At 38.1% G+C, this 18,853-nt stretch overlaps 1 protein-coding gene across 4 annotated transcripts; it reads right to left on the bottom strand.

Moving 5' to 3' along the window:
- Window positions 1–269: 269 nt before the first annotated feature.
- Window positions 270–18,038, bottom strand: Zfp30 (ZFP30 zinc finger protein). 4 transcript variants are annotated; one of them, XM_071605027.1, is made up of 5 exons: window positions 17,966–18,038; window positions 12,542–12,627; window positions 10,181–10,307; window positions 8,570–8,668; window positions 270–3,623 (listed from the first exon to the last, which is right to left on the bottom strand). In XM_071605027.1, exons 2-5 carry the CDS (start codon window positions 12,548–12,550, stop codon window positions 2,257–2,259), a joined length of 1,602 nt encoding a protein of 533 aa, XP_071461128.1. In that variant the 5' UTR covers window positions 12,551–12,627; window positions 17,966–18,038; the 3' UTR covers window positions 270–2,256. The 4 variants fall into 4 exon arrangements, with proteins under 4 accessions (XP_071461128.1, XP_071461129.1, XP_071461126.1 ...); XM_071605028.1 differs by having other exon boundaries at window positions 8,570–8,665; XM_071605025.1 differs by lacking the exons at window positions 12,542–12,627; window positions 17,966–18,038 and having other exon boundaries at window positions 10,181–10,382.
- Window positions 18,039–18,853: the final 815 nt, after the last annotated feature.

Genomic DNA, 18,853 nt, shown 5'->3' with positions numbered 1-18,853 from the left:
GTGTTCAACAACTAAGCCACTAGGGTTATAGGCATGCACTACCACACCTGGCTGAGGCTGGCTTTGAACTTGCAATCCTCTTCCCTCAGCCTCCTAAGCTGCTGGTATTACAGGCATGTACACATCCAGCAAGGACGATTTATAATTTAAAAAATCCATCACTGTCATTTCCCCATTCATATAGCTTTAATTTTGGTATCTTTCTTATTTGCCTTTTTTTTTTTTTTTTTTGGTGAAAATTACCAAGTTCTTGATGTATTGATGCCATTTTAAAAGAAAACGCCATTGGCTAAAGTCTATATTTTTATTTTTTATACCAATGCTGACAATAGACATGTACAAACCACATAATTTAAAATTTTCCAATAGCCACATTAAAAAGCAACAAGTAATGAAATTAATTTGAATGTATTTTAAAATTCATTATACTATATCATTAAAATGTATCATGTATTGAGCCATATATCTAATATATTATCATTTCAATAAGAAAAACTGTTTTTAAGAACTTAATCTTCACCATCTTGTTTGTATTTTACATTTAACACCATTTTAATTTGGACTGGCCACATTTCAAGTATTCAACACTCAATTTCAAGTGATCCCACATGTTGCTAGTGACTACAATATTTGTGCAGGTCAAATTCACATTTCCACATTTAGTTATAGTCACTGCTTTTCTTCACTTATTTTTTGTACATATGAAATGCCTACTGTGTGACAGATACTGTAATAGACACAGAGACAGGATGTGAATAAGCAAAATTTGAAACCTTTGTTTCTCAATACATTATAGTGTATTTAATATGCCAATGTGTAGACCTTTGGCAACATCCAAAAATTTTAATATTAGGCATTTAAAAATTATCATTTTCAAACTGGCTATAATTTCATCATTAATTTTCTTTAGAAGAAGATTTTAGAAATTTTCAAATACATAAGAACTCAGAATTACAAAAACAAAACAAATAGAAACCATGCACCCAACATCTAGTTGGCTATCTTTTTACCAAACTTACATTATCCCCCTCACTTTGCTTTCTTTTTTTTTTTTAATTTGGTATGGGGGATTGAACCCAAGGGCACTTAACCACTGAGCCACATCCCCAGCCCTTTTTATTTTGAGACAGGGTCTCACTAAGTTGCTGAAGCTAGCCTTGTGATCCTTCTGCCTCAGCCTCCCGAGCTGCTGGCATTACAAGCGTGTCCTCCCATGCCTGGCCCTCACTTCTTTTGAATGAACATTTAAAGAACATTCAAGGTATCACAACATCTTGTATATATAAATTTCAGAATTTATCCCTAATGAACAGACTTTTTTTATATAACCAAAACGCTATTCTCCACACCCAATAAAAACATGGTTTCTTAATTTACTACTAGAAACATTCTTATTTTCTCAGTTGCTGTGAAAATGTCATGACCTGAAAAAGAACCATCCATTCATTGCATTTGATTGATGTCTCTAAAGTTTTTTCAATATCTTAGGAGTTCTAGCTCCTTTTTTCAATGTTCTTTTATTGGTCGAGAAGCCGGGTCACTCCTCTTGTAGAACACCCACATTTACATTTGCTTTTTTGTTGTGTCATGGAATTTGTTCTTCCATTCCCTACTTTTTCTAAACTTGGAGTTGGATTTTCAGGCTTAAATTCACGTTCAACATTTTTGGTGAGATGTTTGTATTTTATTGCATCACATTAGGAGGCACAGTACATTTTCTTGTCCTACTTCTGATCAGTGGATTCAGATGTTGACAGCCTGATCCATCACCATAACGTTCAAGTCAACCTTTCACTTACTGGCTTTGACCTCTATGAAGAATTAGTTCTACATCATCAACTACTTCGTCAACTTCTGGTTTTCCTGAAATACAGTTTACATAGGAAATACAGGCTAAATGACTTTTCTTTCTTTTTATTTATCTATTTTCAGAATGAGATGGTGCCCTGTCAACTTTCATAGGTACACTACACAGATAGAAGAATAGGGATGATAAAAGGTAAGGACAAAAGCTTTTTCACACTTCCTTAACAAAGTTCCTTTCTAGAGTGAATTTCCTATAATTTAACATGGCTTGAATGGTGAAAAAAGGCTTCTACATAGTCATTAAATTAACATGTTTTCTTTAAATACAAACTTTATACTAAGTTGTGAGCATGAAGCAAAAAGGATTCCTACATTCGAAAATTTTCCTCTAGAATTTATTTTCTAATGCTCTTTAATACTACGTTCACATTTGAAGGATTCTTATAATTACTAAGTTACATTATGAATTCGCTGATGGTAAGTGAGGTGTGAATGTTGTCTGAAGGCCTTCTTACATTCTGAACATTTGTAGGGTTTCTCACCAGAATGAATTCTCTGATGTTGAATAAGTGATGAATGAAGTCTAAAGGCCTTTCCACATTCCTTACAGTCATAGGGTTTCTCACCAGTGTGAATGCTCTGATGTTGAGTAAGCTGTGAGAGCAGTCGGAAAGTCTTCTCACATTCCTTACATTTATAGGGTTTCTCACCAAAATGAATGCTCTGGTGTTGAGTAAGTTGTGAGAATAGCCTAAAGGCCTTCCCACATTCCTTACAGTCATAAGGTTTCTCTCCAATATGAATACCTTGATGTGAAATAAGTTCTGAGTAACGACGAAAGAACTTCTGACATTCCTTGCATTCGTAAGGTTTCTCACCTGTATGAATTCTCTGATGGAGAGTCAGGTGATAGCCGCGACTAAAGGTCTTCCCACACTCCTTACAATCATAGGGCTTCTCACCTGTGTGAATCCTCTGATGTAGTGTAAGTTGTTGGCGTACCCTAAAGGCCTTTCCGCACTCCTTGCAGTCATAGGGTTTTTCACCTGTATGGAGTTTGTGGTGGATTCGAAGGCCGGTACTGCACAGAAAAGCCTGCCCGCATTCCTTACACTCATAGCACTTCTCACCGATGTTAAGTCTCTGGTGTCGAGTAAGGTGTGCATACTGTCTGAAGGTCTTCCCACATTCCTTACACTCATAGGGTTTCTCACCAGTGTGAATGCGCTGGTGGAGAGTAAGCTGTCCCCGCACTCTAAAGGCTTTCCCACATTCCTTGCATTCATAGGGTTTCTCACCAATATGAATTCTCTGATGTACTCGAAGGTCTGAGCTACATGTAAAGATCTTCCCACACTTTTTACATTCATAGAGTTTGTCAGATGTATGAATTCTCTGATGTCTACTCAGGTGGGCACATTGTCTAAAGGTCTTTCCACATTCTTTGCATTCATAGGGTTTCTCACCGGTATGGATTCTCTGATGGAAAGTAAGTTGTTGGCGTACTCTAAAAGCCTTCCCACATTCCCCACATTCATAGGGCTTTTCTCTATTATGACTTTTCTGATATAGAGCAAGAGATGTGAGTTTTCTGTAAGTGGGTCTTTTTTCAGGGGTGTTTTTTGTCACTTGCCTGAAATAGACTTTGTGAGGACCCTCTTGTTCCTCAAACTTTTTATATTCACTGCCTTTTCCAAAAATAGAATAATCAAGGCCACGACTTTTAATTCTTTCCATTATTTCCCACTGAGATAAATTCATTTCATAAATATCCTTTTCTTGAAATAACTTTTTAGTGTCATATTTGGATTCCAAATCTGAAAGGAAATAAGATAAACACAATATTTTTCTATCCTTGATGAAATAAATAAGCAAATAAAAATTTTACCATAGAAAACAAAAACACCACAGAAAATAAATCTCACTTGAAGCAAATGGGCTAAATAAACCTAAAATAATCACATAATTGGAAAAAAACAAAAAAGCAAAAAGGAATAGAGAAATGGTGAGTTAAAACTTGATTATCTGGATGAAGACTAAAGTTTGAGAATCCCTACTTTAATTTTTTAAAAATATTTTTTAGATCTATGGACCTTTGTTTTATTCATTTATTTATATGTGGTGCTAAGAATTGAACCCAGTGCCTCACACATGCTAGGCAAGCACTCTACCACTGAGCCACAGCCTCAGCCCCCCTACTTTAATTTTTAATTTTAATCCCTACTTATTTTTTTATCTTCTTAAAGATAAAAAAATAAGTCGTTTTTATCTTCTTGAAAATAAAAAAGAAAGTATAAAAAAAAAAGGGTAAACACTTCCCCATGAATAGCTGGGCTTCAGCTCACCATCATGCATCAGCTTCACCCCATGTCCCCTTTGCTGCCTCTCTTACTGTCACACTTGCCTCCTTCTCAGTTCCTAGAACATGTGACAATCTTCATTTCTTACAGCTTTTCATCAGCTGTTGAATCTCCTGGGAATCCCAACTTGGGTTTACAGGGCCGGATTCCTTTCACTAGTCATGTATCATCTGAAAATTCAGAAAACTATCCCCACTGACTTCTATTTTATGTTCTTTATTTTCTATCCTAGTTACTGGCTTAATATTTTCTCAATTTTTTTTTTACTCATGTATATCCCTGCTGATTATTCTTGTTATTTTCTTACAGAAACAAATATTCACTCACCAACTGATTAACAGACCAATAGTACATAGTAACTGCTAATTATTAAATTCCCATAAGTAGTTAACAATAAATATGCAGCCCAATCTCCAAAACTATGCCTTGATTAAACACTTTTTTCCTTTGAATACTAAGGATTGAACCCAGGGCAGTGCACATGCTAAGTAAGTGCACTACCATTAAGCTCCACCCCCAGTCCTTCTAATTTTTATTTTTGGAGACAGAGTCTTGTTAAGCTGCCTGAACTGGCCTCAGATTTGGCAATCTTCCTGCCTCAACCTCCTAAGTATCTGAGATTATAGGAGTGTGCCACTGTACCTAGCTTATTTAAGTATTCTTTTTATTATTTTCTATAGAGATGGAAAACAAGCACATTTAAGCTACCTTCACCAACTATATAAATAGAAAATGGTGATTTATTTCCACCTGACAACCCTTTTGACAGCCTCTCTACTTACACTTGCAGATATCTCCACTGCAGCTGAAGTCCTTCTTGGCATGGTGAGGAGAGAACTTGTCTCCTTTTATAACCAGGTAATGAGAAGTTCTACTTATTTATCTTCATTTGAGTTATTTAATGATGCACATCTGTGTTTTAAATACTCAACCTGTATACTCCATACCCTTCTCCATAATGTCCCTGAAGTCCTCATAGCCAAATCCATTGGGGGTACTTCTTAGTGTATCTTAATGATTTTTCATGCTTAACAATAGGTTTATTCCATAGTAAAAGGTGAATAAATTCTGAGCAAAAAGATGTGTATTTTCTTAGCAATTTTGTGATAAAAATTTAATGCTGTCTAAAAAGAAAGCATTTTAAAATATATATATATATAATAAACCAATATTATCTGTAAAATGCCAAAACTGGAAAGAATCTCAGTGTTCATCAACAGATGAATGGCTAAGAAATGATGGCACATCAGCACAGCACCAGAGTGTACAGCAGAAATGAAAAACACTCTACAATCATGCAACAATGAGGACAAATCCAGACACCCTGGTGAGTAAACAAAGTCAGACATAATACAAAATATACTGTATGATTTCATTTTTATAAAGTAAAAAGTAAGCAAACTAATCTATGGTGTTAAAGTCCAAAGAGTAGTTAACTGTAGAGTGTAAGAATGACTGCAAGGAGTGGGGGGAGGCTATAGGATTCCAGGAAAGTTCTATTTCTGAGTCTGTTGACAAGATGGGTGTGATTTCGTTCTTAAAATTCAATGAACTGCTCACTAATGATCTGTGTATTTTTCTTACGTATATTTATATTTTTAAAAATTCACTTTTGGGCCGGGCACAGTAGCACACCCTGTAATCCCAGTGGCTCGGGAGGCTGAGGCAGGAGTAACTTTGCGAGGCACTAAGCAACTCAGGGAGAACCTGTCTCTAAATAAAATACAAAATAGGGCTGGGGATGTGGCTCAGTGGTTGAGTGCTCCTGAGTTCAATCCCTGGTACCAAAAAAAAAAAAAAAATCACTTTTGGTCTGGGGTTGTAGCTCAGTCATAGAGCGCTTGCCTGGCACATGTAAAGCACTGGGTTCAATCCTCAGAACCACATAAAAATAAATGAAATAAAGGTATTGTGTACAACTACAACTAAAAATTAAATATTTTTTAAAAAAGTATATACAGTAGCTAGAAAGAAAAAGGAATAAAGGTTGGGGTGGATCTCCTAAAAATCAAAGAGAGATCAATAAAGAAGAGAGATCAAGGGGTGGGAGGTAGGGAGAGAGGCAGAAAGTACTGGGGAGTGATATTGGCCAAATGATATTGTTATATTGTGTGTGTGTGTGTGTGTGTGTGTGTGTGTGTGTACAAATATGTAACAACAGATCCTATCAATATGTACAAATATAATGCACCAATAAAAAAAATGTGGGGAAAAAAGGGCTAGGGATATAGCTCTGTGATAGCATGCATGAGGTCCTGGGTTCAAGCCCTAGTACAGAAAAAAAGAAAAAGAAAAGAAAAAGGACATACTAAAAAGACTGAAAGGGCTATAAAAATTTCAGTAGTATGGGTAAAATGTGAGTGGAGAAAGGTAAATGAACAGTGCGAGAAAGGTAAATGAACGGTGCACAAAATACTATTAAGAAAACTATACATCTGTTTCTCTATTTTCCTACTTAAGAAAACAAAAAAAAAATGCAACTTTGTAGAATTTTGCAGAGAAAGTCAATTTAGGGTCTCAATAAGACAAGACATAAATGATAGATAGATGACCATGACTGGCTATATAATAGTAGTAAATGAGTAGGCAGTTAACAAGGCATGAAAAAGGGAAAAGGGGAAGGGATGAGAAAAGGGTAAGAGGAGACACTAGGGGCTAAAATGGAGTAGATTAAATTGCATGCATGTATGATCATGTCAAAATGAACCCAGCTATCATGCACCAGTAAAAGCAAAAAGGTATGATAAACCTAAGATGGTAATTGTGGGACTTACTTGCAAGTTAAATGAGCAATATAAAAAGGAAAGTCATAATCCAAATCAAAATAAAGTGCTAAAACATTCATAAGAAAAGCAAGCAAATGTTAATGTTTGCGGGGACCCATGGGTAAACTGAGTGATGCTTAAGCCATTAGGAAAGGAAACTCAGTTGTAAAAACTCCCAGGCAGAACCCCCTGGTTTGAGAATGCCTACTTCAGGTTGGCACCCTGTTTTAGCTTACTACTCAAGTTCTAGCTCAGCCTGGGAGATGGAATGACCTTGTGGAGGCCCACAACCCCCCAGAGATGGGTGTGGCTTGCCAAAATGCCAATCAACCTGTTTACTACAAGACCCCTGCCACACTAAGAAGCAAACACCAAACTAAACTAAGACTCCTCCCGCAGAACCTTACCCCTGAATTTGATGCACTTCCCCTTAAATAAAGAATTGGGGCCTTTTTTCAGTTGTTCATTTCTAGCTCTTAACAGGACTGGAAGATTCATCAGGTGCTTCTCTTTAAATCTAATTTTTGCTTCTTTCTTTATTTTTTACTGATTGTATTTCAGACTTTTTATTTCCCAGGCACCTCACACTTCCTGAGCAGGAACCTACTGTATCTGGGTACAGGCCACACTGGTATAAATGTTCACATCACAAAAGCCCCTACAAATTGACATAAGAAACATTAAAGAAAGAAAAAGAATAAAGAAAGTGAACAGACAATGCACAAAATAAATATAAGCATAAACAAATTTGGTAACATTCTATCATTCCTTTTTCATTTAGTCACTGAATAATTTTATTAAGAGGATAAATGCTTCTTTTCCTTTGAGTTTCTGTTTTTAAAATAAGTTAACAACACTTGAGTATATTCCAATGGTCAATAATTTGCTATTAATATTCATTAGGAGTTTATGGAGGGGGTTAGAGATAACAGCTCAGTGCTTGCTTAGTATGCTTGAGGCCCTGGTTTAGATCCCCAGCACCACAGACACACACAAAATTATGGAACTGAGTATATTCTATCATTATTGTTATTAAGAGTGTTAATATGATCCCATCTTTAGTCAATTGGAGCTTCCTCAAATTGATTCCTGTTCCCTGAACACTCTACCTAAAAATCACTCATTCTAATTTTCCATATCATTACCTTATTCACTTATCTTTATAGTACTTAATCATTGCAGGATATTTAGTAAACCTCTTATTTGTTGTCCTGTTTTGCAGTGCTGGCCATCAAACTCAGGGCCTCCCATATGATAGGCAAGTACTCTACACCTCCAGTGTTTACTTGTTGTTTGTAGACTACCCCACTACAGTGTAAACTAAAAAATAGAGTAATGAATATAAAATATAAAAGTTAAAATACAAAAGGTGAGCTAGAAGAAGTTAGATCCAAAATACAGGTAAAATGGTTATTATTAGGGAAGAAAGTTTTCCCCTACTGTGAGAGAGAAGAAACAAGGGGTAAGTCGAGTGGGGATGAAGTTTCTTTGATGACACACTGAGAAGATCTAAGTTTCCTTCCCAAGTTTTTGGTCTCTTCTTCACAGTCAAGATCTATGGGGTATGTTTTCTTCTAACAAATCTTCCCAGCAGGTCTGTGCCATGCTGTCTAAAACACCCAAATAGCACTCACTCACCTAGGCTCCATCTTCTTTTCTCATCCCTCACAATCATCCAGGGATCCTTCCCTTGTTCCAACAGGGTAATCACGTCTGGCTTAGAAATGGAACATCCTGCTTGACAGAAGAGAATAGAACATATTACAGAAAGAATTTATTTGATCAAGCTTTCAGAACAAAAAAGGTTATCAGGATTAAAAACACTCAAATTAGAATTACTTCAGGATCACAAAGAAAAACAAGAACTGAGAGGTAGGGACATGGTCTTATTTTAATTTAAACTCATCTAGGCTGTCTTTTGAGAGAAAATTATAGTTGAGAACACTGGTTTCAAATCCTGCCTCTGACAGGTGGGTCACCAAAGCAAATAATATGATCTCTCTGTGCCTCAATTTGCTCAGTTGTAAAAAGGAGACAATGGTATTGTGTATACATGGGATTGTTGTGAGGTTTGACTTAGTGTCTGTTAAGATAACTCCCTAGTATATCACAACCATATGCTTATTAGGTATTTTTTGATATTATTTTGCTGAGAGAAAAATAACAAGCTTTTTTCCAGAATATTTACCTAATGTTAAATGCAAAGTTCATTTATTTTAGAAGTTGTAAAATAATATGTCAGCTGGTCATGGTGGTGCACATCTGTAATCCCAATAACTTGGAAGGCTGAGGCAAGAGGATCACAAGTTCGAGGCTAGCCTCAGCAACTTAGCAAGAGTCTGTCTTAAAATAAAAAATAAAAAGGAGGTTTGGGGATGTAGCTCAGTGATATAGTGCTGCTAGTTTCATCCCCACTACTGTAAAAAAAATTAATATGTCTATTTCAGGAAACTGAATATGTCCAATCGAGGTTTGTTTTTTTTTTTTTTTTTTGGTACTGGGGATTGAACCCAGGCGTACTTAACTACTGAGCCACCTTCCAAGCCCTATTTTATTTTGAAACAGGGTCTTCATAAGTTGCTGAGGCTAGTTTTAAACTCTTGATCCTCCTGCCTCAGCCTCCTGAGCCACTGGGATGACAGGTGTGTGCCACAATGCCTGGCAACCACTTGGGTTTTGACAAACTGTTGATTCAACTCATCACCATGTACATATAAAGACTTTTTAATAGTTAGGCAGAGGCAGAATCTCTATCTTCCTATTCTCATTACAAGTGAGTCCACAAATAACATGGACTAGTAGTATGGAATTTTATTTCTTTGACAATACTTTTGTTGTGTTTAAGAATTTATATCCAGATGCCATTAAAGAGCAGTAATAACAGTTGGGCATAGTAATACACGCCTGTAATCCTAGCAGCTCCAGAGGCTGAGGCAGGAGGATTGAAAATTCAAAGCCAGCCTCAGCCATTTAGTGAGGCCCTAAGCCACTTAGTGAGACCTTGTCTCAAAATAAAAAATAAAAAAAGGGCTGGGGATGTGGCTCAGTGATAAAGCGCCCCTGGATCCAAACCCCAGTACAAAAAAAAAAGCAGTAGTAACAGACAAAGGAAGATGTAAGGGTCACTGAATTTTGGGAGAAGATAAAAGTGCTTCTTTTTATCAAAGAGATATTCAGCTAGTTTTTACAAAGAGAGCCTGAAAATTCAGTCTTGTTAATTTCTAAATTATTTGACCCAGATAAGCTTACCAAGTGACAACAAGTTGCTGTAGTTCTCCAAAATCACATCTCTGTATAAATTCCTCTGATAGGAGTTCAGGCATTCCCACTCCTCCTGAGAAAAGTCTACAGTCACATCTCTGAACATCACCAAATCCTGAAATGACAAACCCATGTATTGTTGGTAAGATAAAAGAATGTTTTCAAGGGGCTGGGGTTGTGGCTCAGCAGTAGAGCGCTCCCCTAGCACGTGCGAGGCCCTGGGCTTGATCCTCAGCACTGCATAAAAATAAAATAAAGGTATTGTGTCCAACTACAACTAAAACAAAATGTTTTCAAGGTGGTGGAAGGGTCTTGACTATATGTTCATTTTATATGTTAAGTGAATAGGCTGGAGCTGGATGCCCATGATGTGGGTAAGTGGGAATAAGGAAATAAGTCTGACGGAAACAGAATAGCTACATATTCTTGAAGATTTCTTCCTCTCCCTCTTTCTGGTACCAGGGTCGAACTCAGGGCTTTGCATATGCTAAGTAAGTACTCTACCAGTGAGCTACATTCCCAGGCCTCTTGAAGATTTCTTAATGTGTATGAGGGGTTGGCAGACATTTTCCATAAGAGGTCAATATTGTAGGCTCTGCATACCACATCCACGTTGCATATTCTTTTTTAAAAACCAGTTCTTTCAAAATACCATCTGCTTCCAAGCTGTATAAATACAGTTCTCAGGCTAAATTTGATTACAACTTCAAATGTATAGTATTTGTAGTTTGCCCACAATTGCTACAGCTAAAACTTCCATATAAAATGGAATACCTAATTAATTTCCGACATGTTCAGGTAATTATCAGAATTTCCCTATTAACTGAAATAGGTTCATAAGAACCTATTATCTTTTCCTTTAAGAATCAGAAAAAAAACAACTGATGAAAAATTTCCCCCAGGGGCTGGGGATGTGGCTCAAGCGGTAGCGTGCTTGCCTGGCATGCGTGCGGCCCAGGTTCATCCTCAGCACCACATACTAACAAAGATGTTGTGTCCGCCGAAAACTAAAAAATAAAAAAAGAAAAAAAAAAGAAAAATTTCCCCTAAATGAACTATAAAAATCTCTATTTTTTTAAAAAGTAGTGTTTACATGAACTTAAAGAATTTCTTCCAGGAGCTGGGGTTGTGGCTCAGTGGTAGAGTACTTGCCTAGCGTGTGTGAGGCACTGCGTTCGATCCTCAGCACTGCATAAAAATAAATAAAATAAAGGTGTTGTGTTCATCTAAAACTAAAAGTAAAATAAAATAAAGGTATTGTGTCCAACTACAACTAAAACAAAATACTAAAAAAAAAAAAAAAAAGAATTTCTTTCAGACCTAACTATTGTTAAATTGTATCATTTGCATTTTTTCTTATTACAACAAATCATTTTTTGAACTTAAAATTTAGCATACAGTAGTCAATTTTTTGATATTAGGCTTAATAATAGTTGTATTTAGATATTTCTATACTTTTAAATATATTAAATGATATTTTGAATTTACATTATACAAAATTCTAAAGCTGCAATATCAAACATCCTAGCTTAGATATGTGGTTGCTGAGCAATTAAATTGTGAGTAGTCCAAATTCAGGTGTGCTGTATATGCAAAATACATACCACATAGTAATGACTTTAGAAAGAAAAAAAAGAATGTAAAATATCTCAATTTTTATATTAATTATACTTTGAAATGATAATATTTTGGCTATCCTGGGTAAATAAAACATTAAAATTAACTGCACCTGTTTTTTAATATGAATACTAAGATATTTAAATTATATACCTGCCTTGTATATCATTCTATATGTTTAGAATGTGACTACTAGAAAATTTCAACTTATGGTCTGGGGTTGTGGCTCAGTGGTAGAGTGCTCACCTAGCACGTGTGAAGCCCTGGGTTCAATCCTCAACACCACATAAAAATAAATTAATAAAATAAAAGTACTGTGTCCAACTAAAAAATAAATATTTTTTAAAAAATATTTTTAAAAAAGAGAAAATTTAAACTTACATCTATAGCTCACATTATAATTCTTTTGGGCAGTGTTCTTAGGATCAGTGTTCTCTGACCCTAAAAGCCTCAGATCAAATACCACCCCCCAACCCAGGGAATTCATTTCTGCTTCACCTGCTCTAGACAGAGACCACATACAAAGGAGATGCTGAATGATTTGGTCAATGCACAGGTGGACAAGGTGGAAAAGAGAGGAGTATACAGGAGGTACCTGAGATGTTGGGCTCCATCCCTCATTAGGGAGCAGTTACTGGATGGGGCTCTTTAAGAAGTTTCAGAATAACAATAAAAATGTTCACATACCCTGGAAAAATAAAGATGGAATTTCAAATAGAAAAACCAACTTACATGAGCCATGATTTTAGAATTGCAAGAAATGGTCAGTTTTCCTCAAGGTTCATTTATTGAAGAAGCAGAGTCCACAGAGGCCGGAGCTATAGGAACAATGTAAGCTCATTAAGAACAGTTTCCAAAATTTAAAAATCATATATACCATTTTCCCATCCCTACATGCAACTGTGGCTCCCAACACACAGACAGGTCATGAAAGTAAGAAGTAATTAAGAACTCTTCCCAAAACTATAGGGAAATCTGCTGTACAAGGAATAGACACAGAGCAGACTCTCCTGAATCAAAGCACATGCTCAGACACTTCAACAGGAGGGCTACCAGGTGGTCTCTATGCCACACCCAGGGATGAGGACCTGACAATGCACTGCACAGAGTCTTGAGCAGATCCTCCTCCCTCCATTCCTGCTTTCTTGGTTAAATGCAGTCTACACTTTCTAATCCAGAACTTCCTTCTTGGATTTAGAAATCTGTTTGACCTCCACAAACCTAGAGATAGAAAATAGCATAGACAAAAATTTCCCAAGCTTTGCTGTAAATTGGATAACCTGGAGATCTTTAAAATATACTGACTCCCATCTGAAACATTCTGATTTAATCAGTATAGTACATGACCTGGAAATCAGGATTTTAAAATACTTCCACAGGTTTTTATAAAATCCCCTTTGAAGATTATAATGGGCAGCAAAATTTGGCAACCAAACTTAAGTGCATATCAGAATCAACTAGAGGACTAGTTAAAGAGACTGCTGAGTATGGAGATTCCTCAGAAAACTAGGAATGCAACCAACATTTGACCTGGTTATACCACTCCTTGGTATATATCCAAAGGACTTAAAATCAGCATACTACAGTGTTGTAGCCACATTAATGTTTATAGTAGCTCAACTCACAATAGCTAAGCAATGGAACTACCCTAGTACCCTTCAATAGATGAATGGATGAAGAAAATGTGGTTATATCTACACAATGGAATATTACTTAGCCATAAAAAGAATGACTTTATGACCTTTGCTAATAAATAGAAGGATCTGAAGACTATCCGCTAAGTGAAATAAGCCAATTCCAAAAAAAGCAAAGGTCAAATGTTCTTTCTTATTTGTGGATGCTAACACTTAGGTGGGGGGAGAATATAAGTTCAATGGATTAGACAAAGGGGAATGAAGTATTAGACAAAGGGGGACAGGAATAAGAAAAACAATGGAATAAACTAGACATAATTTTCATATGTGAATACGTGACCAGGGAAATTCCACATCAAGTTCAACCTCAAGAATGGGATCCTAATTAGAGTAAGTTACACTCCATGTATGTATAATATGTTCAAAATACACTCTATTGTCATATATATCTAAATTGAACAATTTTTTTTTTAAAAAAAAGACTGTTGAACTTTACTCCCAAAGTTTGGTATTCAGGAGATTTGGGATTGCCCTTCTGAATATGCATTTCTAAAAAGTTTTCAGGTGATGCTGATGCTGCTGGTCCAGAGGCCACATTTCAAGAACCACCTGTGCAGACCATGTGGAGAGCCTTTATCACAGCAAAACTGCAGCTGTCCACTGGTCCCTTTCCCTAGGCTTAACTAACCCAGAATCCTCAGAGTTCACTGCTCACTATTTTCCTATTGGGGATCATCAATAATGCCTGCATGATCTCAATTACTATCCAGTTTTCCTTGGTACAAACAGACAGGATACAAGTAAATCTGTGAACACTGAGCATGAATTATTTTTTAGAAAGTAAAAAATAACTCATCTATATATTAGTTAAAACCTACTAATAAGTAAGGAGACACATATTAAATGAAATGATTTAACAAATCTGAAAAATAGATGGTACTTCTTGGTCTTACACAAAGAATGAAATGGTGTACAGAGAGAAATTGTTTATAATGAGACCAAAAAGCTAAATGTTTTTCAAGAATGTTAAATTATTATATATTCTCTCAATGGAAATGAAATACCCATTAATAATGAAGGTAATTTTTTTTTTTTTTTTTTTTTTGGTACTGGGGATTGAACTCAAGGGCACTCAACTACTGAGCTACATCCCCAGTCCTATTTTGTGTTTTATTTAGAGACAGGGTCTCACTGAGTTGCTTAGCACCTCACCATTGCTGAGGTTGGCGTTGAACTCTGCCTCAGCCTCCCAAGCTGCTGAGATTACAGGCGTGAGCCACCACACCTGGCAAATTCTTTATTAATGTCACAGGAAAATGATCACTACATACTTCTCAGGGAAGATGGCAGGTTTGAAAATAGTATTGTAGGGCTGGGGATGTGGCTCAAGCGGTGGCGTACTCGCCTGGCATGCGTGCAGCCCGGTTAGATCCACAGCACCACATACAAAGATATTGTGTCCCCCGAAAACTAAAAAAAAAATAAATGAATACTGAAAATTCTCTCTCTCTCTCTCTCTTTTTTTAAAAAAAAGAAAATAGTATTGTAGTGTGACTGTATTTTGGCAAGACTCCATACACTTGCATGCATGTCTATGAGTGTGCATAAAATAACCTAGGAACTGTAATAAAATTTCATTGTATTTTATAAAATTTCTACCACTACGAGATGGGTTCCCAGGTAATCTTTTTTTTAATATAACTTTATTTTATTTATTTTTTATGTGGTGCTGAGGATCAAACCCAGTGCCCCACCCACACTAGGCATGGGCTCTACCATTGAGCCACAACTCCAGCCCCCAGGTAATCTTTACTTTGTTCTTTGCTGGAGTTTCTGAATTTTTTAATTAAAAACTTACAAGTCTGTGTCACTTAACTTGAGCATAATTCAAAATAGCTGTAAAAGAAATATTATAAAAAGTTCTAAAAGTTCTATTCCTGATATCCTGACCCTCATCTTCCAAATGTAAAGATAACCATCTTTACCTCTTTTAGTTTGCTTCTTTTGGTATTTAAAATCTGTACATCTTTCTTTTCATGGAGATGTTATGGGGGACAGGACTGAAGGCTTTGCACATGCTAAGCAAGCACTCTACTACTGAGCTATATCCCCAGCCCATTACATTTTTATATTTAAATAACATACTAATAATGCTTATTCTGAATTTTTGGCTTTAATCATTACTTATTCACTTCCTATTGTGAAAGGTATAGTTTAAACTGTCTTTTGTCACCTACCTCAACCCCACATATGCCCAGCTGAAGTCCCCTTATCCTTCCAATATGGTTTTAATTCCTTTTCAGGGCAAATGAATATTTAGTTTATTTTATTGTGGTTATGTCACCATTATAGACTGAGTTATACTCAGACAATTCTGCCATCCTTACACAGTCTTTTTCTTCTCTGAAATCGAAATAATTTTATTGTTTTGTTTTTGTTTTGGGGGTACTGGGGATTAGACTCAGGGGCACTCAACCACTGAGCCTCATCCCAAGCCCTATATTTTTTGGTATTTTATTTAGAGACAGGGTTTCACTGAGTTGCTTAGCATCTTGCTTTTGCTGAAGCTGGTTTTAACTCATGATCCTCCTGGCTCAGCCTCCTGAGCAGCTGGATTACAGGCATGCGCCACTGTACCTGGCTAATTTCGTTTTTGTAAGCTTGGAAAATAATTGTTAACTTCCCAAATGCTTGATAAAGGCAATGACTAACCATCACCATTTAATAGGAAGAGATATTATTAATTTGGGATTAAGTGACAGGTATGAGTTATACAGATATTAATTCATGTAATCTTAAACCCTGTCCTTTGAAGGCTGGAGTTGTGGCTTAGTGGTACAGCATTTGCCTCACATGTGTGAGGCACTGGGTTTGATTCTTAGCACCGCATATAAATTTAAAAAAACTAAAAAATACCTTTAAAAAAACTGCCCTTTGAAGTATATACTATTACAATTTTGACTTTACACATGAAGAAACTGGCATGAAACAACCCAAAGTCACTCAAATTTGGGTCACAGTCAGGATTCAAATGCTCCCCCGGCCCCTCACCTTTAGAATTATTTAAACATAAATATACAACAGGTTCTTAACTCTACACACACATTTAAATTTTTTTTTAAAGAAAAATGTTATGTCTTATCACATCAAGATCCTGGCTAATAGCTTTCCAAAACTCCGAGAAAAATCTTACAAAAAACAGTTTTATATGTCTCATCTGGAATTTACAAATTCAACATTATCAAAGAAGGAATTCAAATCCTCTTAATCTAGGTGCAACATTCTTAGCCACTATCATTTAACACCTTTCTGGGTCCATCCACAGATACACCAAACCCCAAACCACACCTGTCTAGTGCTGAAATTTCATTTATTTTCTTTTTCTTTTTTAAAATAATTTCCTTAGTTTTAGATGGACAATACCCTTATTTTATTTATTTTTATGTGGTACTGAAGATTGAACCCAGTGCCTCACAGGTGTCAGGTGAGCGCTCTAGCACTGAGCCACAAACCCTAGCCCTGATACCAAAATTTCATTCATGAATTTCCTGGATTAAAAAAAAAAAATGTCTTAAAACCTAAAAAAAAAAAAAAAAACAAAAAACTTTACTCTTACTCCGGAATCACTGAGATATATAAACCCTACATACTACTTAACAAATCACAGCCCAAAACAAAGCATGAACATTAACCTTCACGCAGGCGTATTTCCTGATCTTTATAATCCTTCGAAAATCAGTGCTCAAAAAGTAATCTCTTAATTAGGTCCCTTGCCATTGACTATGTAGGGAAATCCTAAGGCAATGAACAGATCACTCTTAAGTCCTTTCAAGGAAAGGTAATCAAATAATCCTGTGTTCTGAAAATGAAATGCATTTCACAGAAACAAAGAAGCCACACAAACTCATATGAAATCTGGCTCTTCGAGGAGCAACAGCGATGCGCTTCACCTTTCCAAGGCTCTTTTCTGGAGACTGGCAGGACAAGGGAAGCAGAGAGGGTTCATGACACCCAGAGTTTTTCTGGACTCTCGGAACCCACCCTCCACCCTCCAATGGCTCTGGATAACCCCCACCTGCATGCATGCATGAATACAAACGAGGAGATGGGAGAAGGCTCGCAGTCACCCCTATCTGGGTTCACATCTGTAAATAAGATGTAGCTGGACACCTAAGCCATCTCCCACCGCGGTGGGCCGCCACGATATCCTGTTCAGAACTGTCCAGCGGGTCCTCCTAGTCCCCAGAGGCCTGACCGGAATTTAGTTCCCGGGGTTTTGCTGGGGACTTCCACTGTGGCCCTCCAGCTCTGACCAGAGCCCCTCTAGGGCCTTCTTTACCGCCAGGCCTAGGTGGTGCGCGGGGTCTGCGGTTCTCATATTGCAGGATAGGCCGCACCCACAAAACAGGACGGGCCACCGCTACTGCCACTCAGGCCCCAGGGGCTCAGGATCCGCAGAGCCTGGCCGGTCCCGCGCTCCTTTCCCCCAGAAACACGGCTGCCACACCCGATCCTGGCTCACCGCGCTCAGTCCTCACCGGACCCGACAGCTGCCCAGCCCCGAATTCCGCGACGCGGGGATGCGGGAGCGCTCGGTCCTCAGTGCGCAGGCGCGAGGACGGGGGGCGCGTCCCGGGCTCCTCTGGGCTGGAAGACGAGGAGGCTGAGCAGGGAAGCAGCGCCCGGAGGAGCCGGCGTCCTGTGGTGGCCCTGTGAATGGCCCGTGCTACTGCTAATAATCCAGGCCTGCTCCCTTGTGGGTGCTCTAGCTCCAAACCAGAAGGCCGTATGCTCTGGCTCTTTCACTCGGTCCAAGGCTTCGCGCCGCTTCTAAACGATGGGACCCGGAGGATCCTGGACTTTCGTTTCTTTTCGGACTGCGCAGGCGCGTGGGGAAACCGGCGCAAATCCGCCCCCGCTGGGGAACGAGGGAGGGTGGGGGGGCTCCACTTGCTCAGTGGGGGAGAGAAGGTTGGCGTGAAAAGGCCAGAGTGAGCCGCAGTGGCCAAATACTTAGGACCCTAGCTGTGGTCGGGACCAGCAAACCCCGGTAGCCGCGAGCGTGGTCCAGCGCAAGACGCTCGGCCTGTGGCGTTTGCTGAGTGACCGCCGGGGTCCTCGTGTGCCAGGCCCAGTAGGGGACCGCGGGGTTGTGTCTCCGTGCTTGGGGCTGTTTCTCAGCGCGTGCCATTCTTTGGGTGGGGGACTGGGATATGGTGGACCTTAGAAAATGTCATATAATTCTGCCCGATTCTGACGCTGGTGTTGGGGTCTCGGATATTTCAAGATGTGTCTCGTTCTGTGAAGTTTCCGAGATTTTGTGAACTTGGCTCTGTCTCATCCTATGCTATTTTGGGGATGGTCTGCCAGGCCAGCGGCTTCTGGTCCTTGTTTTCCATGAGTTCTGTTT

Source organism: Marmota flaviventris, chromosome 18 (assembly GCF_047511675.1).
Source record: "Marmota flaviventris isolate mMarFla1 chromosome 18, mMarFla1.hap1, whole genome shotgun sequence".
NCBI classification, from domain to species: Eukaryota; Metazoa; Chordata; class Mammalia; order Rodentia; family Sciuridae; genus Marmota; species Marmota flaviventris.
This window is presented reverse-complemented; position numbering and strand designations above follow the sequence as displayed.